Source organism: Coenobita brevimanus, chromosome 42 (assembly GCF_032717465.1).
Source record: "Coenobita brevimanus isolate Jiangsu-jjx chromosome 42, ASM3271746v2, whole genome shotgun sequence".
Lineage (NCBI taxonomy): Eukaryota > Metazoa > Arthropoda > Malacostraca > Decapoda > Coenobitidae > Coenobita > Coenobita brevimanus.
The window spans coordinates 13,108,056-13,131,971 of record NC_136995.1 but is presented as its reverse complement, the minus strand read 5'-3'; the positions used below and the strand labels follow the sequence as shown (position 1 = coordinate 13,131,971).

The 23,916-nt window shown below is 42.0% G+C and overlaps 1 protein-coding gene across 1 annotated transcript in view; it reads left to right on the top strand.

The window, feature by feature from the left end:
- Positions 1 to 803: 803 nt before the first annotated feature.
- The window catches only part of LOC145397691 (uncharacterized protein KIAA0825 homolog), a 108,204-nt gene continuing 85,091 nt past the window's right edge, over positions 804 to 23,916 (top strand). Inside the window, exons 1-4 of the mRNA XM_080270735.1 lie at positions 804 to 1,399; positions 16,617 to 16,813; positions 21,970 to 22,076; positions 23,342 to 23,557. Of these exons, the coding sequence (XP_080126861.1) occupies positions 804 to 1,399; positions 16,617 to 16,813; positions 21,970 to 22,076; positions 23,342 to 23,557 (1,116 nt within the window). The remainder of the gene's footprint in view (positions 1,400 to 16,616; positions 16,814 to 21,969; positions 22,077 to 23,341; positions 23,558 to 23,916) is intronic.

Below are 23,916 nucleotides of genomic sequence, written 5' to 3'. Positions count from 1 at the left end.
GATAATGGTAAAAAGCTATGGAAACATCAATCCCACTGACTGTTTAAGATCTTCGGGAAATAAGATCCAGATGTTTTTGCATTGTTGGACCATGATGATATACTGCGGTTTGTATAACTTGTCTTCTTTTTTTCTCGTGTGATTAAGTGCACTCCTGAAATTCTTGCCATATATATATATATATATTTTCCTTTTGTATATATGTTGCTGAATAATGAAAGCACCCATGGGAACTACTCTTTATTTGACTTTAAAAAAGGAAGAGTGAAGTATATTGTTACGGGAAGATTTTGAAGAATAACTTGCCATACATTCTTGGGTCCAGTACCCATGTATAACTCAGGTATATAGTAAATAATCTGTGCATAGGGTGAGAAGGATCAGAACGAGACAGAGGGAGACTGGGAGGAGAACAATGTTGCAACCTGTCATCAGCTTTTGAAAGACTATTGGTACAGAGATACCCAGAAAAGTTGGAGGAAGGAGAAATCTTAATACCATGGTAGCTGCCAAGTTTTATACATGGCTTTTAGAACAGAAAAGAATAGTAGAGGCTGATAAATTGACAGCTATAGTCAGTTCTTTCTTATCTGATGGAACTGGGCCACTCTTACATCTTGAGCACTAAGTCATTGTTGCAGGCAGTTAAGTGAGCATCAGTTAGAGGGTACAAAAGAGTCTTCTTTCATACTAGACAGATCATTCCTTCTGTCTGACTTACTTGGCCATCGGTAGAGGTTGAAAGGGTTTGGAATCTTCATTGGGTTTGGAAAAATCTATATACCGGTATACAGTGAAGCAAAATGTCTGGAGGAGATGTCAGCAAGCTTATAACTGCAGTGAAGGATGGGTTGCACTCTGAATGGGCTGAGTACAAGACCACAAAGAAAGTTCCAGCTAAATCAGTGTGTATGTATGCTATCGGTGGTCAGCGAGACACACCTGGGGGAGCACTGGCCAGTGTGAGTGCGGGTGTGGTGGAGTGGGAGAAGTGCCTGCGGAATGTTGTTGACCCTTCTGTAGATCACTCCAGAGGAGTACTGACAAGTGAGGCTATGGTGGGTGCTGAGGGTCAAGTATCACTCTATCCACCAAGATGCCAAGCTCAGACGGATGCAGGTGCCTCCACTCCCAGCAGCACGGTTTCATCGGCATCCAGACTTCCCCCTCCCCCCACACACCCAGGACAAATCAGGAAGAAGCCAGTGCCACCAAAGATGTTGCTGATGCAGTCAGTTGAGCAGACTGGGAACTATATGGTGGACCACATCAAACGTGTCAGCGAGAAGGCCTTCATTGCTGGGGACATCCAGACTGTCATTGTGTGTCTGGCTTCTGCTGCACTAGTCCGCAGCCGCCTCAATGCTTTCAAGGACATTCTGAAGCAGCCTGTGACAAAGTAAGTCTCTCTGCCATGTGCTTTAATTCCTTCACACATAAGTGACATAGTTTGCATTTTACTCCTGCCACTATCATCATCACCATCATCGTCATTGTCATTGTTGTCATCCGGACCTCCTTTCCCATCCTAGTGCGGGGTGAGAAGCAGCAGCGTTCAGACAGCCACTACTAAACACTTTTATTTAGTTCAGGAAAGAACCTTGTATACTGATTGGGTTAATTTCTTCTGTCCAGTGAGTTATTGATCCTGTTCATATCTCCAAGTGACTTAAGTCAATTTTTCGGAGACCTTGTGGAAGGTAAAGTGAAGACTACCAGTACATCTAACTTGTTCAGTCCAAAATATATCTTTAAAGTTGTATAAAAGTTTGAAGTTAGTAAGAATATCATGAAAGGATGAAGGGAGGTTTTGAAAGCAGTAACTCCTCTAGTTCTTAAAAGTCTCCCTTGAGCTGAAAATTTATATTTTACTTTTGTAAGTAAATTGCAAACTGAAGGCATTTTTGTCACAAACTTTTCCATATTTGTGAGAGGTGCCTGGTGGTTTAATGGTTAGAAAGTCTTGCATAGGTTAAATCCCCAAGAGACCAGATTTTTGTTTATTATGTACTACTGTCATGGGAAGTAGGCTAGTCATCTGTGCTTAAATGTACTAGAATGGTAGCCTAGACTTTGGCTTCGAGCTGTACCTCAAAAAAATGTAAATGGAATTGGTTCTGATTTTGAGAGGTACCCAGAGGTTTTCCAAACATGTAAAATCACACCAGGGATATTGGATGGTCTAATACTTTACACCTTAATCCTTGCACTCTTGGATGTCCTCATAATTCATATATATATATATATATATATATATATATATATATATATATATATATATATATATATATATATATGTATGTACAGTATATATATATATATATATATATATATATATATATATATATATATATATATATATATATGTACAGTATATATATATACACATATGTTTATATATATATATATATATATATATGTACAGTATATATATATATATATATATATATATATATATATATATATATATGTATGTACAGTATATATATATATATATATATATATATATATATATATATATATATATATATATATATAATATTTTTTTTTACCAGCTCCTCCATATAGCTACTGCAGCAATTTTGTTGTGGCCATCAGTGTTGGCTGGACCACTGAACAATAAGAGTAGTCTTTACTGCCTCTGTTAGGTCTTGGAGGCCCTCTGGTCTCACTGCTGTTTTTGCTGCATGGTCAAAATTGATAAACCTCTTCTTGTTGACACAAGCTGATGAAAGCCACAGAGTTGTTGTCTGTTTGCAAATGAATGTTGGTTCATTTAGATTTTTGTTCTTTTGCAGCATAGTTTATGTAGCTCAGTTGCAGAGAACTGCAATGCTCCAGTGCTACGTTTTTTTTCAGAGGACTTCGTGACTGGTATCATATTCTAGGGTTTATCGCCTGTTGTGGCTCAAAATTCAAGATAGAGAGATGGTAATTTTATGCTTAGTTAAAGTTAAATATTATTATTAGTTTTTTTTTTTTTTTTTTACATTAGCCTTCCCATTTAAATTGAGAACAAGTGAAAGGTAAATGAAAACAAAAAATTTGTCATGGGTCTATCTATCTATTGCCCAATGCCTTAATCCCATAAGGGGTGGCCACAAACAAATCATCTCCATGTCGCCCTGTCCACTGCCTTTTCACTGCCCTGCTCCCAGCTCACACCCCCCCTCCCTCATACGCCTCTCCACTCCATCCCTCCATCTCATCCTTGGCCTCACCCTCCCTTTCCCCCCCTCCACCTCACTCACATACTCTTCTTATCAGTCTCACTCTCCATCCTCTCCACATGGCCAAACCAGCTCATTGTGTTCCTCCTAACGCTTCCTATCACATTCACACCACAACGCTCCTTCACTTCCTCATTTGTCAGTCTGTCTTTCCGTGTGACTCCACGTGCTCCTTTCAAATACCGGTAACTTATTTCCACTGCTGTCACTCTTGCCTTGTGTTCCTCCAACAAGGTCCAAGCTTCACTTTCATATGTTAGGGTTGGGATCCCAGTACTGTCAAGCAGTAACTTTCTTACCTCGATGCTTACTTCCCAGTTTCTTATTACTCCTTTCAAAGAACCAGCAATCTTTCTTCCTCGTTGTACTCTTTCAAGCGCCCCCACCTTCTAAACATCCATCCTTACTCATCACACTACCCAAGAACTTAATTGCACTCACATTTTTCATTTCCTCATCCAGCCTCACTGAACATTCAGTGACTTCATTTCTCTCGAAGACCATAACTTTACACTTCCCTACATTTACCTTTAGATTCTGTTTCTTACACACTCTCCCTGACTCATTCACAAGGCCTTGCAGCTCTCCTTCATCTTCACTTAACAACACGTTATCATCTGCAAACAACAGTACAGTACAGGGAGTTTCCACACACTGCCCTCTCTCATTAGTCACCCCAACATCCACTGCCCTACCTTGTATATCTTTTACAACCCCATCAATATACAGATTGAACAACCAAGGAGACATGACACATCCCAGTTTCAGTCCAACCTTCAAATAGAAAAACTCATTCAGTTCACTGTCCACATGCATTGCAGCCATAACACCCTCATACATACTCTTCACTGCATTCAGCAACTTCCCATTTACTCCATATAATATTAATACATTCCACAATCCTTGTCTATCCACCCTGTCATATGCTTTCTCCAGATCCATGAAGGCTGCATACAACTCTTTTTCCCTTCACTAGAAACTTTTCCACTAAAGACCTAAGAATGAATACCTGACCTACACAACCTCTTCCCTTCCTAAAACCTCCCTGTTCTTCTCCAACTAATTCCTCTGTTATTTCCCAAACTCGGTCAGTAAGTATCCTTCTATATACTTTTTCTGTTACACTAAGAAGACAAATGCCTCTGTGATTGCCACACACTTCTTTTTCCCCTTTTCCTTTGTAGAAGGGAATAATTATTCCTGACTTCCAATCCCCCGGGACTTTACCTTCCACCCAGGCCAATCTGTACATCTTCCACATCCATTCTACCACTGTCTCTCCCCCATTCTTCAGCATTTCATCACACACTCCATCAATTCCTGGCGCTTTCCCCACATTGACTTTCTTCATTGCTTCCACAACTTCCATCCTACTGATTTCTTCCTCTCTTCTCGCATCCCTCCTTCTTCCAACCATTCCCCAACCACTTGTACCGTACTCACATTACTTTCATTCTCTGTGTTCAACAATTCGTTAAGGTGTTCTCACCATCTGTTCCCTTTTTCTCCCTTCTCCACTAGTAATCTACCGTTTTTATCTTTCTCTCCCCAACTAGCTGCTTTAACATTCTGTCTGACTCATTACCTCTTTCCAGAACATTTTCTTACTTTCCCTCCACTTTACATTCCTTCCAAATTCCTCATCGGAGGTTAGTGAGGGATGTTAAAGTTATAGGAAGTGAGGAGTGTGTGCAGCAGCACAAACTATTGATTTGTGATATGGTGCTTAAAGAACAAGTGATGAAAAAGAGGACTTATGTACCTAGGAGGAAAATATGGAAGCTGAAAAACCAAGTAGTAAGGGATGCCTTCTATAGCGAGTTGAGGAGAGTGGTGGCTGAACAGGGAGCTGTAGACAGAGGCGTTAATGAACAGTACAGAGCCCTCAAGAACAATTTCTTGAGAGTTACTGATGTAACATGCGGCTGGATAAGAGGACCACCAAGACATAAAGTAACTTGGTGGTGGGATGAGGGTGTAGAAGCTGCAATTAAGGAGAAAAGAAGGCTTTTCCGGGAATGGAAGAAGGGTGGTAGCAAAGAGGAATATTTGGCTGCCAAGCGTAGGGCTAGGAGAGAGGTATACAGGGCAAAGTCTGAGTCACAGAGACAATTACTTGATAACCTAAATCATGGGGAAAGGAAAAATATATTTAGGGTGGCAGGTCAGGTGAAGAGGGATAATCGGGATATCATAGGTGAGCAGTGTGTGAAGAATGATGAGGGAAGGGTAGTGGTGAACAGTGAGGATATTAAAGATGCATGGAGAGAGCATCATAACCGGTTGTTGAATGAGGAGTTTGACTGGGACAGGGAAGGTTTGGAGCCAGCAGATCCAGTGTCTGGCCCTTGGCCTTTGATTGATACTGCTACTGTGAGTGAGGCAATAGGCAGGATGAGGGTGGGGAAGGCAGCAGGTGTGTCTGGGTTGACTTCCGAAATGTTGAAGGCCTCAGGAGATATAGGGGTGAGTTTAGTCACTGACCTGATAAATAGGATTACTTATGAGTGTGTTGTCCCAGATGATTGGCTGAAGAGTATAATTGTAAATGTGTATAAAGGGAAGGGTGATGCCCTGGAAAGAGGAAATTATAGAGGTATAAAGCTTTTAGATCAGATAATGAAGGTAATGGAGAGAGTTTTAGAAGGTATGATTAGAGAAAGAGTGAATATTGATGAGATGCAGTTTGGGTTTATGCCAGGTAGGGGGACCACTGATGCCATATTCATTGTTCGACAGCTTCAGGAAAAATACATTGGTAGGAGAAGGGATCTTTATTTTGTTTTTGTTGATTTGGAAAAGGCCTTTGACAGACTCCCTAGAGAGGTGGTGAAGTGGGCAATGAGAAAGCTTGGCTTGGAGGAGTGGCTGGTTAGGGTGGTTATGGCCATGTATGTGGGTGCTCACACCCAGGTGAGAGTGAATGGAGGTTTGAGTGATGAGTTTTCCGTGAATGTTGGTGTTCATCAGGGGTCAGTCTTGAGTCCCATGTTGTTTATCATGGTACTTGAAGCCCTTTCACGTGACTTTAGAAACGGACTCCCGTGGGAGTTGTTGTATGCTGATGATTTGGTGTTGATTGCAGAAAATGAAAGGGAGGCAGAGGAAAGGTTTAGGAAGTGGAGAGATGGTATGGGGCAAAAGGGTTTAAGGGTAAATGCAGATAAAACAAAAGTGATGATATCTAGGGTTGGTGGTGGTACTGTCAAAGACGAGGGAGAGTGGCCATGTGCAGTTTGCCACAAGGGAGTGGGAAGTAATTCCATCTTGTGCAGTGTGTGTGATAAATGGGTGCATAAGAGATGTAGTGGTATCAGAGGTAGACTGCGAGATAATGCTGATTTTATGTGTACGGCGTGCCGGGGTGAGCAGGTGGAGATCGTCAGACGTGAAAGGATTGAACTTGCTGGTGAATCTCTTGGTGTGTGGAAGAGTTTTGTTATTTGGGAGACATGTTGTGTGCTGGAGGTGGGGCTGGAGCTAGCTCTGTGGCTAGGGTGAGAAGTGGTTGGAAGAAGTTCAGGGAGCTCTTGCCTCTCCTGACATTGAGAGGGCTCTCCCTACATGCTAAGGGGTCTTTGTATGCAGCATGTGTTAGGAGTGTAATGCTGTATGGCAGTGAGACCTGGGCAGTGAAGGAGGAAGACATTCGCAGGCTCAGACGTACAGAAATGACAATGATTAGGTGGATGTGCAGTGCGTCCCTGCGTCCAAGGCCTGGAGGGGCTGGGTTTACAATGGAAGAGTTGAGAGGTAGGATGGGACTGGAGTGTATTGGTGTTGTGATGAGGAGAGGTAGATTGAGGTGGTTTGGACATGTGGAGAGGATGGGGGATGATAATTGGGTGAGGAAGGTGAGAAGTGTTAATATTGGGGGTGGGGTTGTGAGGGGTAGACCGAGAAAGACATGGGACGAGGTCATTAGGTGTGACCTTAGGGTTAAGGGACTGAACAGGGAGGCTGCAATGGATCGTGCAGCGTGGAGAGCCGCCATTAGGTGACCAAGGCCGACACATGCAAGCATGTTGGAGCCTTTAAAAACGAAACGAAACGAACTCTCTCCTGTCTCTCAACTTCCTCCATACCCATGTTTCTCATCCACTCACTATAAGCATTCTTCTTTTGTGCCATAGCCTGTCTCACCTCTTCATTCCACCATGCTGTTCTTTGCACCCTCTTTCGTCGTCCCTTCATCCCACACACCACCTCACATGCTGCACAGATTTCTTCTGTGAATATCTTGCACTCACCTTCCACATCCCCTATCTGCTCCAAATCATATTTACCCAATGACTCCTCCACTTCTCTCTTATATTCTGCCTTTTTTCCATCCTCTTGTAACCTTTCCACCGTCTTTGTAAGAAATACTTCCTCCTGTCCTTCCCTTCTTCTATTCCTCCACTTCATTACAGCCTTGACTTTCACTGCCACCAAGTGGTGGTTGGAAAGTCCACTCCCCCAGCCTTTATATGCTCTTGCATCCATTACTCATCTTCTCATTCTGTCATCCACACACACATAATCAATCATTGCCTTCTATTCATTCGTTTCACCACCCACCCTTCTCATTACTTGCCACGTATACCTGTGGATCATTTTGGGCTTAAAGAGGATATTGGCTATCACCAACCCCCTCCTGGCACAAATGTCCACCAGAGCACTGCCATCCTCATCCACTTCGGCACGCACACCCCACTTACCCAATACCCCATCCACCTTCACATTCCCTACATTTCCATTCACATCTAAACACTCTCATTCCTTTCAAACTTTTCCATGCATGCATCCTCATTTGTCCAGAATGCTTCTTTCATTCTGCTTGCACGATCATGTGTTTGCACATACACACACACACACAATTGTCCACATTTATAGACCAACTTTCAGTCTTACCCACACAATCCTTGAACCATCGGCTCCATACTCACTTATATTCTCCTTCCATCTTTCACACAACAATACAAACTCCTTCTTCTGCCATCTCATTCTCTCCCATTCCACGCATATACCCCATCCATACTCCCATTCTCTCACTTTTTCACCCCTCCTTTTAGTTCCACTTAATCCACATACATCCACTTTTGCACCTTCAAGCACCTGAACAATATCTCTCTCTCTCTCTCTTTCACCTCATCATCTGCACCCCTTACATTCTATGTTGCAATCCGTACCATGTCCTTTATTCGGTCCTTAGTCGTCACCTGTTGTTGGTCAGTCCTAGTCCGAGTCTTCTTATTTGTACAGGCTGCCCTCCACATTCGTAGATTTAACTTTCGTGGGTCTCGCATATTTGCGGATTGAAATCTTCTGGGATGGAGATTTCAGAGAATGGAGAGATTGATAGGATGTGCTCCGTCTTAGAAGTAAGATAGTCAAAGAATTTTTCTTAGTCAGTAGAATTAGGGGATAAGTAAACAACACAGATATATTTAGTCCGAGAACTACAGGATAGCCAAAGCCAGAGGGTAGAGAATTCAGATGATTCTAGTTCAGGAACATGAGAGCAAGATATGTCGTTGCGTACATATACGCAACAGCCTCCTTTGGCATTTAAATGAGTACAGAGAAAGTAGGAGGATACAGAAATGGGTTTGCTGTCAGTTGCCTCAGACTGTTGAGTCTCATTTAGGAAAAGGTGAGGTTTAGAGGAGAGATGGTGTTCCACAGAGAGAAAGTTAGAGGAAAGGCTGAGAATGTTGCAGAAATGAAGAAGTGGGTCAGACATTTGTTCCAGGCATCTTGCTTGGTTGTCACTGGGAGAGGGGTGGATGGTGGGGGCTTTGTTCCCCCTCCCTCCCCTTGGACTCAGAGACTTGCTGTAACAATGCCATTTTTGTTTGTTTTGAATAGGAAGTGTAGTGTGTAATGTCCATATAGTTTGGTGTTGACAGTTAGAGGAACTTGTATTGGAGAGCATGCAGGCCTACTCTGTTACTGAAATGCTGGAAAGCGTAAGTAAAGGGGGATGGTCAGGAGTTAGTCCCAAGGACTAATGAAATGGGATCTCCAGCTCTCCTTGTCATCAGCTTTCCATCCACCTTGGGAGCACCGTCCTGTTAGACTAGTGCTACTGTCTACTCTCTCTAAACCCCATCTGTCTGAGAATGTTTTAATTTTCTAATTGCTACCCCAGGCAACCTTATTCAACTTATGAGGGACCTTTCATTTTGAAGGAAGTAATAAAGGCTATATCTAACCCTTCCAGTTTAAAAAAATCTCTCCTGAAAAAAGTAAACTCACCTGCAGATAGCAAAATAAAATCATAGTCAAATGGTTACAATTCAGGTTGTTAGGTTGGGGAGAAAACCACTTGCAGTGCCCCCCCCCCTCCTCCTCCATTTATGAAGCATTGAATCAGAAAAAAAAAAATAAAAATAAAAATGATGATATAGATATAGATAGATATATATATATATAGAGAGAGAGAGATACTGTATATATATATATTTTTTCTGTAGCTAATGTCTGACTACTGCCTTTAGCTTTGGAGAAACCTCGTAGTGAAGGATTTAGTGGAAGATTTATCCAATTCCTCCAGTTTGAAAAGTTTCTCCAGAGATTAATAAATATCTGAGTAGTAGTAAGAAAAATATATATATTATATACTGTATATTATATACGTTTAAATGAAGCGACAGTACTTTGGTGAATGTTTTTGGCATATCAGATAGAGCCAGGATTCTGGGGGCTTGAATGGTGAGTGAATGGAAGTGTAGCCCATTGGATTGGGCAGATTTGGGCCGTCTGGACGTTGCTACTCCTCACCCTGCCATAGGATGGGACACGAGGTCCGGATGATGATTATGATACATGCATTATCTATTCTATCTATCTATCTATTGCCAGACGCCTCAATCCCATTTGGGGTGGCCACAAACAAATCGCCTCCAAGTCGCCCTGTACCCCGCCATTTCACTGCCCTGCTCCCAACTCACACCCCCCTCTCTCATATACCTCTCCACCCCATCCCTCCATCTCATCCTCGGCCTCCCCCTCCCTCTTCCCCCCTCCACCTCACTCACATGCACACTCTTCATCAGTCTTTCACCCTCCATCCTCACCACATGGCCATACCACCTCAGTGTGTTCCTCATAACACTTCCTATCACATCCACACGACAATGCTCCATTATATCCTCATTCGTCAGCCTGTCTCTCCATGTGACTCCACAGGCTTCTCTTAAATAACTCATTTCCACTGCTCTCACTTTTGACTTGTGTCCTTCCAACAACGTCCAAGCTTCACTTCCATACGTTAGAGTTGGTATCACAATACTGTCATGTAGTAACTTTTTCACTTCCATGCTAACTTCCCCGTTTCTTATCACTGCTTTCAAAGAACCATCAACCTTTCTTCCCTGCTGTACCCTTTCAAGCACTTCGCCCTCCAAACCTCCATCCTTACTCATCACACTACCCAAGTACTTAAACGTACTCACATTTTCCAATTCCTCACCATCCAACCTCGCTGTACATTTACTGACTTCACCTCTCTCAAAGACCATCACTTTACTCTTCCCTACATTCATCTTTATCTATTAAATAATATATATATATATATATGTCATCTCTCATCTCATCTCATCAGCCGTTTGAGTGTCCACTGCAGGACCGGCCTATCCCAACTGAAGTGGGGACGATACAGCCAATGTATCTCTACAAAGTGGCTTAGGCTGTCTGGTAGAGACTGTATGTAGGGTGATAAGTGCTTGTAAGTGTAATTGTTGTGTTGGAGTGGCTTTGGATGTGTGTGTAGTCTGTGAACAAAGTGTAATCAGCCTGCGCAAGCCAACTGGGTGCAAGCATACTTTATGGTGTGTGACACTGGTTCAACCACAGCACCACTTGTGTCTGCCCCCCCCACCCCCCCACCCCCTTTTTTTTTTTTTTTTTTTTTTGGCATAGGCTTCACAGCCTGCTTTCAAGGCCCAGTAGTCCTCCTACATACAGTACGCCTCTACAGTTCGTGGCATGAAGAATGCTCCCACAGTTTATTATCCTGGTGGGACGCAAACCTTTGTTCTTCAGTGTACGAAAACTCACACTTTACCATTGTACCACAGAGACTCCAATATACATACATATATATATATATATATATATATATGTATGTATGTATGTATGTATTATATGGTAGGTGGGGGCGCTTACCATCCACTCACCGATGTAGTGCTGCCGTCGGGTGTCTACCCTCTCCTCTCCTCCATCCTTCTTTCCTTTCATCTTCTTCTGTCCTTTTTTTCCTTCATTCTTTCCTCTTCTTTCTGCCTGTGGGTGACACTACACTGAGTGACTAGCCAAATGGTTTCTTGTACACGGGGAAATCATTTACTATGCTAGGTGGTAACCATATCGCCAAATTTTGGCGCCTTTCTGCTCACGTAATTGAGTGAGGCTGGTCACTCATTTTAAATGTCAGAACCAACTTACCTAGCCCGGGCTGTAACGCTGCTCATGGAGCAACATAGGATTGGATGATGAATGAATGAATGGTACATGTATATATTGTGTAGTGTGTGTGTGTGTGTGTGTGTGTGTGTGTGTGTGTGTGTGTATGTGTGTGTAATTCACCAGGTCAGTCAGGATCACGTGATGGTTGTGATCATCAGCATTTTACCCTCCTGGAAGAGAGCTGAGAGCTCATATAGTCTGATCTGAGGGCAAAGCCTTGACCTTCACATATGCATACACCCATCCTCTTGCTTAAGGAGGACAGGGACCACCTGCTTTGTCAGTGAAACTTTTCACATCCCATGCAAGGCGCGAACCCCCGTTTTAGCAGATGCTAGGCAAGAGCGTTACCACTGAGCTGACGAGCGGTGTGTGTGTGTGTGTGCGCGTGTGCATGTGTGTGCGTGTGCATGTGTGTGTATGTGTGTACCTGCAGTGTGTCGGAGAGTATGCAGAGATTGTCAGGCATGAATGGATTGATATTGCTGGTGAGTCTCTTGAGTGTGTGGAAGAGTTTTATTATTTGAGAGATGTGTTATGTGCTAGAGGTGGGGCTGGAGCTAGCTTTGTGGCTAGAGTGAGGAGTGTTTGGAAGAAGTTCAGGGAGCTGTTGCCCTCTTCTGGCACTGAGAGGACTCTCCCTCTGTGCTGAGGGATCTTTGTACAGTATGTGGTATGTTAGAGTGTAATGCTGTGTGTTAGCGAGATCTAGGAAGTAAAGGAAGAGGATATTGGCAGGCTCAAATGTACAGGAGTGAGTGATTACGTGGATGTGCTGTGCGTATTTGAGTGCGAGGTCCAGGGGGGGCTAGGTTTAAAATGGAAAGTCGGATGGGAGTGAATTGTATTGTTGTTGTAATGAGTAGAATTAGATTTAGATGGTTTAGGCATGTGGAGAGGATGGGGGATGATAGTTGGGTGCAGAAAGTGAGAAGTGTTAATATTAGGGGTAGGGTTGTAGGAGGTAGACAGAAAATGATCAGGGACAAGGTCATTGAGGTCAGGGATGAGGGACTGAATAGGGAGTGCTGCCATTAGGTGACCAAGGCCAATGCATAGAAGCATGTTGGAGCCTTTAAAAATGAAACAAAATGACACACACACACACACACACACACACACACACACACACAATATATATATATATATATATATATATGAAAAAAGTTCTTGATTATTAAAGGATTACACACACACACACACACACACACACACACACACACAGAATCTTATGGAAAAAGAGGAGTTCAAAAATTTTTCATTCATTCATTCATTCATTGCCAGACGCCATGTATCCCAAACGGGGTGGCCAACGGCTTAGAGTTAATTGTTTTACAGGGAGGGGCACTAATCCTCCACCAACCCCACTTGACTCGTAGGGATGCCAACAGCATCTGGTGTTCCCAGGCGGTCACCCATCCAAGTACTAACCAGACCCAACGTTGCTATGTATGGATAAAAAGATGCCTAACACAAGAGGAACTGGAATTACTGAAAGAGAAGAGGGAGGAAGCAAAAACAAAAAATGAGGGAAGATCAGAAGAAGAGAAGAACAAATTTTTTTTTTTTCAAAGTAATAGGATTGCAGGTACGAAAGTGGTACATAAACAGGAGGGAATAAAAAGGAGGAAGGTAGTAGAACCATGTCATGACAAGAATATAAAGAAGATGATTAAGTTGATGTACTCAAATGTGGATGGAATGGTATCTAAATTATTAGAGATGAATGATTATGTCAGAGAAAATGAACCACATATAATATGCCTAACTGAAACAAAATTAACACCAAGGATATCAGATGACATACTAAACTTAGAGGAATATAATGTATGGAGAAGAGATAGAAACTTAAAAAAAGGAGGAGGAATTATAATATTAACTAAGAAAAATCTAAAAGTCAATGAAATAAAACTAGATATACCATCACAAGTAGAACTGATTGCAGTAGAGATCAACACATCTGAAGGGAAAGTAATTGTAGCCAATTTGTACATGACACCCAGATCAAACACATGGGAAAGATACGAATATGAGGACCTAGCAGAGAGTACAATTCAGAGTTTAAGAGCATTACTACATAAAATGGAAGAGAAATCGGAAAGAATTATACTAACTGGAGATTTTAATACAAATATAAATTGGAATACTCTAGATATAATAAGCCAAGAAAGCTGTTGGGACCAAAAGCTCCTGGATCTCGTGCAAGAGTTTTTCCTAACGCAACATGTGAGGGAAACCACCAGAGAAAGAGGACTCGATGTACCTTCAATGCTAGATCTCATATTTACTAGGCAAGAAAATGATATTGACGGTTTAATATATCACCCTCCACTCGGCAAAAGCGATCATGCAATACTAAATTTCAACTTCAGGATAGCATATGACATAGTTAACAGCAATGAAAGTTACAAAGAGTCTAAACTATAAAAAGGGAAATTATCATGACTTAAAGAATTATTTCTTAGAAGTTGATTGGGAAAATGAGCTTAAAGGACAAGATTTAAATGCTGTATATAAAAAATTCTGTGAATTTTATGAAATAGGAGTCCAGAAGTATATACCACAGCACAAAGAAGCAGATAAGAAAATACAGAAATAGTTCAATACAGAATGTAAAAAATAAAAAGAAAGAAGAGATTTGTTGTGGAATAGATACAGAAGACACAATAGTGAAAGGGCATATAATAATTACAAACAGGCAAGAAACATTTATACAAGAATAAGGAGGGAAGCCCAGAAACAGTTTGAGGAGGATATCATAAATAAAAGTAGTGATCAACCAAAGCTATTTTACAGCTACATCAGAAGCAAAACCAAAGTAAAAGGTATAATACAATCCATTACGGACGAGGGAATCACGTATACACAAGAGAAAGATATTTGTGAAGTACTAAATAAGAAATTCCAATCAGTTTTTACAGAAGAAAAAAATTTTCTAGAGGGACTATGTGGAACATGCATGCCCACACATACTACCAGATATACAAATACCAGAAAAAGTAATACAGGAGGAGTTAAGTAAATTAGACAGAGGAAAAGCAAATGGTCCTGATGAAATTCCATGTTGGGTGCTACGAGAATGTGCAAAGGAGTTAAGTAAACCATTATTTTTAATTTTCAAGAAATCCTTGAGTCAAGGTAAACTACCTGATATTTGGAAGAAAGCAAATATTGTCCCCTTATTCAAGAAAGGGAATAGACAAAATCCACTCAACTACCGACCAGTATCACTGACCAGTGTTGTAAGCAAGGTATTAGAAAAGCTTATAAGAAAAGCTTGGGTAAATCATCTAGAAGAACACAATATGATAACAGAAAGACAGTTTGGTTTCAGAAAAGGAAAATCATGTGTTACTAGTCTGTTGAGCTGCTATGACAGAGTAACAGACACAATACAGGAAAGAGAAGGATGGGTGGACAGTATCTATTTAGATTTCAAGAAAGCATTTGACACAGTACCACACCAAAGACTTTTATGGAAACTGTACCATCAAGGAGGAATTCGAGGCAAACTGTTTTGTTGGATGAAAGATTTTCTCATAAAAAGAGAAATGAGAACAGTACTAAGGGGAAACTACTCATCATGGAAAGAGGTGACTAGTGGAGTACCACAGGGTTCAGTGCTGGCACCAATCATGTTTTTAGTGTACATAAATGATGTAAACAGTAACACTGGAAATGAAAGCTATCTAAATATGTTTGCAGATGATGCAAAAATACAAAGGAGAATTACTAGCACAGACTCTTGTAGGGAGCTACAAGAAGAATTAAATAAACTTCATGAATGGAGTAATACATGGCAAATGGAATTCAATGTGAACAAGTGTCATGTAATCAAGTTTGGTAAAAGTGGAAAAAGACCTGATTGGGATTATACGTTAGGAAATAAAACCCTACACATATCAGAAAGAGAGAAGGACCTAGGTGTGATTATCAATAACAGACTATCTCCGGCTGACCACATCAGTGAGAAGGTACGGAACATGTATACACTGCTTGCAAATATGAGGATAGCGTTCACATACCTAAGTGAAGACATGCTAAGAAGGATAATAACATCATTCATCAGACCAACCCTGGAGTATGCATCAGTAGTCTGGAGTCCTCATCTCAAAAAACATTTAGACAAGATTGAAAAAGTTCAAAGGGCCGCTACAAGATGTATACCAAGCTTAAGGGATCTAAGCTACGAAGAAAGACTAAATAAACTGAATCTACCAACACTACAGGAGAGAAGCTAAAAAGGTGACATGATAATGCTATATAAATGCATATCAGGAAAGGAGAAAATAGACATAAATGATTACTTAACATATGGGGAAGCATCAGGAAGAGGACACTGCAAAAAACTGCATAAGAAGAGAGGTGATAAGGACGTGAGGAAATTCAGTTTCCCAGACAGAGCAATTGATCATTGGAATGCATTACCAAATGAAATATGTGTGGCAAAACAATTCACAAATTTAAGGATATGTACGATAAATATGGTTTAAGACACGGGACAGTATGAGATTGACTCATTCCTGTAAAGATACAATTAGGTAAGAACACACAGACACAATTATGAAAAAAGCTCTTGATTATTAAAGGATTCATTTGTCAGATTTCATTTCTGTTGTCTGTATCAGAGTTCCATGAATTGTTCAAGTGGTAGAATTATGCCTTGAACAGCTGTTTCATATTTGGGTGTATTATTTCCATTCATTGGGTGGAACGGTATATGAGGAAGGGGTGGGATACAGAGAAATATGAATGAGGGTGGTGAGAGATGCTGGGTGGACAGCCTTGGGGGTGGTGGTGATGATAGAGGAGAGGATGGTGATGATGCAGTTTCTTTGTGGCCATCCCCTCCAAGATTTCAATGTCTTGCTATAGATAGTAAATCAGTAGATAGATAAATAGATGAAGATAATTTCCTTTGTCACACCTTTGCAGGAATCTAACCAATGCCTTGAGTCGATGTGGTGAGGTGGTTGAATTCCTGATGCAGGCAACGCTGTCCTACACCTCAGACTTGCTTCACACATCACTCTTGCATGATGCACACAGCCACAACTGGACCAGCCAACGCCCATACATGGAAGGTGGACAGGCATCACTCACCCTGCAGATGTGGGCATTCTACATGCAAGGTGATGATCTCCCTACATCACCATCATTGTTAGTGTCATTGTCATCTTTATCATCAAAATAAAACATCAGTGGAGAGGTTTTATGTTTGTATGGTATTTATTGTACTGTATGTCAGGTTCTGTGCATAGTATTATTGTAGTTCATTACTTTCTTCAGAATAAAGTAGAGATCCCACTGCAGCTACAATAGCTGGTGATAATTTTCGTTCCAATGCAATTTATTTTTAGCTCATAAGTGATCAAGGCATGTGTAGTTAAGATTTTTTGAAAGAAGATCAAAGTTTTCAGGTATATGTGTGATTTCCTTATAATTTTTCTGGTGTTTGATCTGGAAGAGTTGAAATGGAGTGTCCCCCATTTATTGTGATGTCTTATACTGGGTATTCAGTGCAGATGCTTGGGGTCATATCTCCTAAAGGTAAGAGTTATAAGGATATTATTCTGGCATTTATATATATATATATATATATATATATATATATTGCGTGCAACACATATTTTAGGAAAAGAGAGAGTAGGTTAATTATATATGAGTCTAGGGGAAATAGCAGTCAGATAGATTATTTTCTGGTTAGGAGGGTTGGTAGGAGGTTAGTGAGGGATGTTAAAGTTATAGGAAGTGAGGACTGTGTGCAGCAGCACAAACTATTGATTTGTGATATGGTGCTTAAAGAACGAGTGATGAAAAAAAGGACTTGTGTACCTAGGAGGAAAGTATGGAAGCTGAAAAACCAAGTAGTAAGGGATGCCTTCAATAGCGAGATGAGGAGAGTGGTGGCTGAACAGGGAGCTGTAGACAGAGGCATTAATGAACAGTACAGAGCCCTCAAGAACAATCTCTTGAGAGTTACTGATGTAACATGCGGTTGGACAAGAGGACCACCAAGACATAAAGTAACTTGGTGGTGGGATGAGGGTGTAGAAGCTGCAGTTAAGGAGAAAAGAAGGCTTTTCTGGGAATGGAAGAAGGGTGTTTGCAAGGAGGAATACTTGGCTGCTAAGCGTAGGACTAGAAGAGAGGTATACAGGGCGAGATCTGAGTCACAGAGACTTTTACTTGATAACCAAAATCATGGGGAGAGGAAAATTATGATATTTAAGGTGGCAAATCAGATGAAGAGGGATAATTGGGATATTATAGGTGACCAGTGTGTGAAGAATGATGAAGGAAGGGTAGTGGTGAACAGTGAGGATATTAAAGATGCATGGAGAGAGCATTATAACCGGTTGTTGAATTAGGAGTTTGACTGGGACAGGGAAGGTTTGGAGCCAGCAGATCCAGTGTTTGGCCCTTGGCCTTTGATTGATGCTGCTACTGTGAGTGAGGCAATAGGCAGGATGAAGGTGGGGAAGGCAGCAGGTGTGTTTGGGTTGACTGCCGAAATGTTGAAGGCCTCAGGAGATATAGGGGTGAGGTTAGTCACTGACCTGATAAATATGATTATTTATGAGTGTGTTGTCCCAGATGATTGGCTGAAGAGTGTAATTGTAAATGTGTATAAAGGGAAGGGTGATGCCCTGGAAAAAGGAAATTATAGAGGTATAAAGCGTTTAGTTCAGATAATGAAGGTAATGGAGAGAGTTTTAGAAGGTGTGATTAGAGAAAGAGTGAATATTGATGAGATGCAGTTTGGGTTTATGCCAGGTAGGGGGACCACTGATGCCATATTCATTGTTCGACAGCTTCAGGAAAAATATGTTGGTAGGAGAAAGGATCTGTATTTTGTTTTGTTTTTTATTTGGAAAAGGCCTTTGACAGTCCCTAGAGAGGTGGTGAAGTGGGCAATGAGAAAGCTTGGCTTGGAGGAGTGGCTGGTTAGGGTGGTAATGGCTATGCATGTTGGTGCTCGCACCCAGGTAAGAGTGAATGGAGGTTTGAGTGATTAGTTTTCTGTGAATGTTGGTGTGCATCAGGGGTCAGTTTTGAGTCCCATGTTGTTTATCATGGTACTTGAAGCCCTCTCACGTGACTTTAGAAACGGACTCCTGTGGGAGATGTTGTATGCTGATGATTTGGTGTTGATTGCAGAGAACGATAGGGAGGCAGAGGAAAGGTTTAGGAAGTGGAGAGATGGTATGGGGCACAAGGGCTTAAGAGTAAATGCAGATAAAACAAAAGTGATGATATCTAGGGTTGGTGGCGGTACTGTCAAAGACGAGGGACAGTGGCCATGTGCAGTTTGCCACGAGGGCTTGGGAAGTAATTCTATCTTGTGCGGTGTTTGTGATAAATGGGTGCCCAAGAGATGTAGTGTTATCAGAGGTAGACTGCGAGATAATGCTGATTTTATGTGTATGGTGTGTCTGGGAGAGCAGGTGGAGATTGTCGGCGTGAAAGGATTGAACCTGCTGGTGAATCTTTTGAGTGTGTGGAAAAGTTTTGTTATTTGGGAGACATGTTGTGTGCTGGAGATGGGGCTGGAGCTAGCTCTGTGGCTAGGGTGAGAAGTGGTTGGATGAAGTTCAGGTAGCTTTTGCCTCTTCTAACATTGAGAGGGCTCTCCCTACATGCTAAGGGGTCTTTGTATGCAGCATGTGTTAGGAGTGTAATGCTGTATGGTAGTGAGACCTGGGCAGTAAAGGAGGAGGATATTCGCTGGCTCAGATGTACAGAAATGACAGTGATTTGGTGGATTCGTAGTGCGTCCCTGCTGCAACGTCCAGGGGGGCTGGGTTTACAATGGAAGAGTTGTGAGGTAGGATGGGACTGAAGGGTATTTGTGTTGTGATGAGGAGAGGTAGATTGAGATGGTTTGGACTTGAGGAGAGGATGGGGGATGATAATTGGGTGAGGAAGGTGAGAAGTGTTAATATTGGGGGTGGGGTTATGAGGGGTAGACCGAGAAAGACATGGGACGAGGTCATTAAGTGTGGCCTCAGGGTTAAGGGGCTGAACAGGGTGGCTGCAATGGATCGTGCAGTGTGGAAAGCTGCCATTAGGTGACGAAGGCCGACGCATGCAAGCATGTTGGAGCCTTTAAAAATGAAACGATGAAACGAAAATATGTACAGTATATATATATATATATATATATATATATATATATATATTTGTGGTAGGTGGGGGCACTCACCATCCACTCACTTGATGTAGTGCTGCTCTCGGGTGTCTGCCCTTTCCTCTCCATCCTTCATTCCTTCCATTCTCTTCTGTCTTTCTTTCCTTCTTTCTTTCCTTGTCCTTCTGCCTACAGGTGACTTTACACTCCCTCTTCTGTCTTTCTTTCCTTCATTCTTTCCTCTTCCTTCAGCCTGTGGGTGACTCTACACTGAGTGACAAGCCAAATGGTTTCCTGTACACCAGGAAAGCGTTTACTACGCTGGGCGGTAACCATATTACCAGGTTTTGGTGCCTGGTGGTTTTAGTGGGTAATTATTGCGCTGCAGTCGGATTGAGCTGGTGAAGTTTTACATCCAAGGGGTGGTTGGGGTTGATTGCTCATGTAATACCACTCAGGGATGAGTGAGGCTGGTCACTCTCATCTTAAATGTCGGGACCAACTGCCTAGCCCCGGGCTCCTACGCTCCTCATGGGGCAATGTAGGATTGGATGAGGATGAGGTATATACTGTATATATATATATATATACACTGGCTATGTAATGAGCCTTTTTTTTTTTTTTTTTTTTTTTTTTACTATCTTGATATGCTATTTTTCTTTTGTTGTAACATTCCACCCTACTGCTTTGTCGTTCCTCCAAACTCAGAAGTGTAGTTGTTGTTGTTTTTGTTGGTGTTATCCCCAGTCTGTCTGGTCAAGCAGGCAAGCAAGCTGCCCCTGCAGGGTTGTCCCTTGCAGCGATGTATTCTTGTTGTGGACAGCACCTCGCTACAGCAAAGCGTGGGGAAGAGTATGGAGGTTTGTTTCCTGAATGGATGCTGCATTTGCATCTCCTTTCTGTAAACGGGCACCATTGTAGGTTCCACATAACACTGTTATTTGGTTATATGGTTACGACCCAAAGTTTTAAATAGTTACATGGGTTACAAGAAATGCGTTGGCCTATCACTCATTATAGAGAAAGACACCGGAAGTGGAAAGGGGAATAAAGTGACAGGAAAGATGAGAAAAATAGGAAGAGAAGAGGACAAACAAAATGTTATAGTTGAAGGAAGAAGTAGGCAGCACTACATAAAGTGAGCAGATGATGGTTGCCACCACCTGTCACCTCTTAACACAGATGTACCTACAAGGAATGTAGAAATTTTCACATTCCCAATTATGTTTTCACAGTACAGTTATAGATTAACTCAGACTAAAGGAGTTGCACCAGTGCCGATGTGTCTGTGGCGTACCTTAGTGTGTTTGTATTTAGTCTGCACAGGTACATCTTCACTGAGGATACTAATAACTCCATTGGTTTAAAGGCAGATGAGATCTTGTTGCTGCCTTTAAAAAAGGTGGTTCATTAGTTGTGGTAGGTGGGGGCACTCACCATCCACTCACTAGATGTAGTGCTTCTCAGGTGCGTGCCTTTCGTCTCCTCCATCCTTCTTACCTTCCATCCTCTTCCGTCTTTCATTACTTCATTCTTTTCTCGTTCTTCTGCCTACGGGTGACATTACACTTCTTGTTCTGGCTTTCTTTCCTTCATTCATTCCTCTTCCTTCTGCCTGTGGGTGACCCTACACTGAGTGACAAGCCAAATGGTTTCCTGTACACCAGGAAACCATTTACTATGCTGGGTGGTAACCATTTAACCAAAATTTGGCACCTGGTGGTTTAGTGGGTAATTACGGCACTCCAATTGGATTGAGCCGGTGAAGGTTTATATCCAAGGGATGGTTGGGGTTTATTGCTCACGTAATGCCACTCAGGGATGAGCGAGGCTGGTCACTCTCATCTTAAATGTCAGGACCAACTTGCCCAGCCCTGGACTCCTACGCTCCTCATGGGGCAATGTAGGATTGGATGATAGATTGATGGATGGTTCATTAGTACTGTTAGGATGTGGATTGCATCAAATGCATATTCCCTGATTTTTGGCCTGAGGGTCACCTACCATAGACACCCCTTCCCCCATACATTTCTCTAGCAAATCTTCATATGCTTACTGCATCTGCATTGTTACCTCCTCTGTATATTGTATAGCATACAGTAGCTTGTAGGCAAGTACCATACCATACAGTAATTCATTGCTTATGTGTGGTGGCAGGTGTGCGTAATGACCTGTGGCGGCACACATCCCCACGCATCAGTGAGAGTGTCCTGGCCAGCATCCTCACAGATACACTAAGCCTCCTTGTTACTCGCTATGCACAAGTAAGTCATTCACAGCCCACAACCTCCCCCCCCCCACCACCACCACCAATGGACAGTTACATTAACTGTGGAGAAATCATTTTGTAGTGTTGGGATTAGAAACAGCTCCATTGACATCTTCCCAGTTCAGTGGTCCTAACTCCTTTGTCTTTTGCTCATATTGATCTACCACTACTTTGTTTTTTTTCCGTTTCTTTACTTTTACTAATTTACTCTTGAATGCCCCTCTCACCTTTCATTTCCATGCTTCTCTCAGTTTATACTGAGAGGAGCATGGAATACCCCTTTTATACTGATGACATATTTTGCATTATATTCAGACTGCTACCAGACATAATCATTCATCTTCAGGAGGACCCCAAACTCTTAACTGTTAAGTGGATAGTGAAGGCTATATCTGACCCATCCAGTTCAGAGTCTCTCCTCAGCAGAGTAAAATTGTTTGGAGATAGCAAGAATGACATCACTGTAGCAAGGGGTTAGTTCATTAGTCATTTAGAGGATTTTGCAGATCAGTAAACCATCTGCAAAGCCCCCCCCCCCCCCCCTTTTTTTTTTTTTTTTTTTTTGTGGTGGTGGTGGTGAGTATGGATGGGGCCAATTACAGTACATATTTGTATTTGTACTTGCAAATACAGTAAAATCTACATTTATATTTGTAACTCTATTTGAAGATGTCAGAAGTTGTAAACTGTATTTGTATCTGTACCTGTATTTGGGCCTAGGATTTGCCATATTTGCTTTAAATATAGTCAGGTACAAAAATCACATATTTGTATTTGTACTTGCAAATACAGTGAAATCAATATTTGTATTTGTAGTTGTATTCGCCTCATGACAAATTAGTGTATTTGTATCCATATTTGTATATGGTCTCTTGTATTTGACCCCATCCCTGGTGGTGAGCAGGTGTAGGTCCATCTGGGTTTGAGACTGTGTTAAGACTTATTCTTTGATTCATGTGCCAGCAAATTGATCAGTTAGGCACAACTCCATCAGTACTAAGCAGACACCTTGGCCAGCTGGAGGTAGAAAGAATATCAGTGAAACATTTTACCGGACGGGAGGGTTTAAACGTATGACCAGTTCCTCTTGCAACACAGAAGTAGGAGAGTATGCCCATACTTTATCATGTGATTTGTGGCCCAAAACTTTTATCACATTTTACATCACCGTCTGTTCTATCTCTGGTTCATACTCCTCAGTTTTTTGTCCCTGTGGGTTAGAGAATGTTTGTGTGTTATAGTTTGATTCTGTCCCAGCAGATTGATCCAAGTGAGGCACGACTCCCCCAATATCGAGCAGACATTGTGGCAATCCTGACCATAGTGGCCAGCTTGTTGCCCTCGCTGGTGGCTACTCCTACCTTGTTCTTCACAGTCAGGCTGCATGATTCAGTTGCACTGCCCCTCCACCGACGTGCGGACCTGCTCCTCAAGGTGGCTGCCATCAAGTCAGCTCCCATTGAACTTGTGGCCAAGGTGTGTGTAATGTTTTGCCATCTTCATCATCACTGTCATCATCATTGTTGTCGTCATTATCATGACTATCACCATTAAACTTACTTGTTTGCCATCAAAATATGGGGTAAAGTTGTTGCTGAATAACCAGTCTCTCTTGCCAAGCAGACCCATCAACTGGAGGCAAGCAACTGCCCCTGGAAGGCTATCCGGTGCATTGAACTATTGCTCCCCCGTGGCATACAGTGCCTCTCCACAGCAGGGTGTGGGGAAGGGTGTGGAGGTTTGGTTCTAGGAAGGACACTGCATTTGCATCTCTCCACTCAGTTAATAGGGGTATAATAATAGGCTCCACATTACCCATGTATTTAATATGGTTA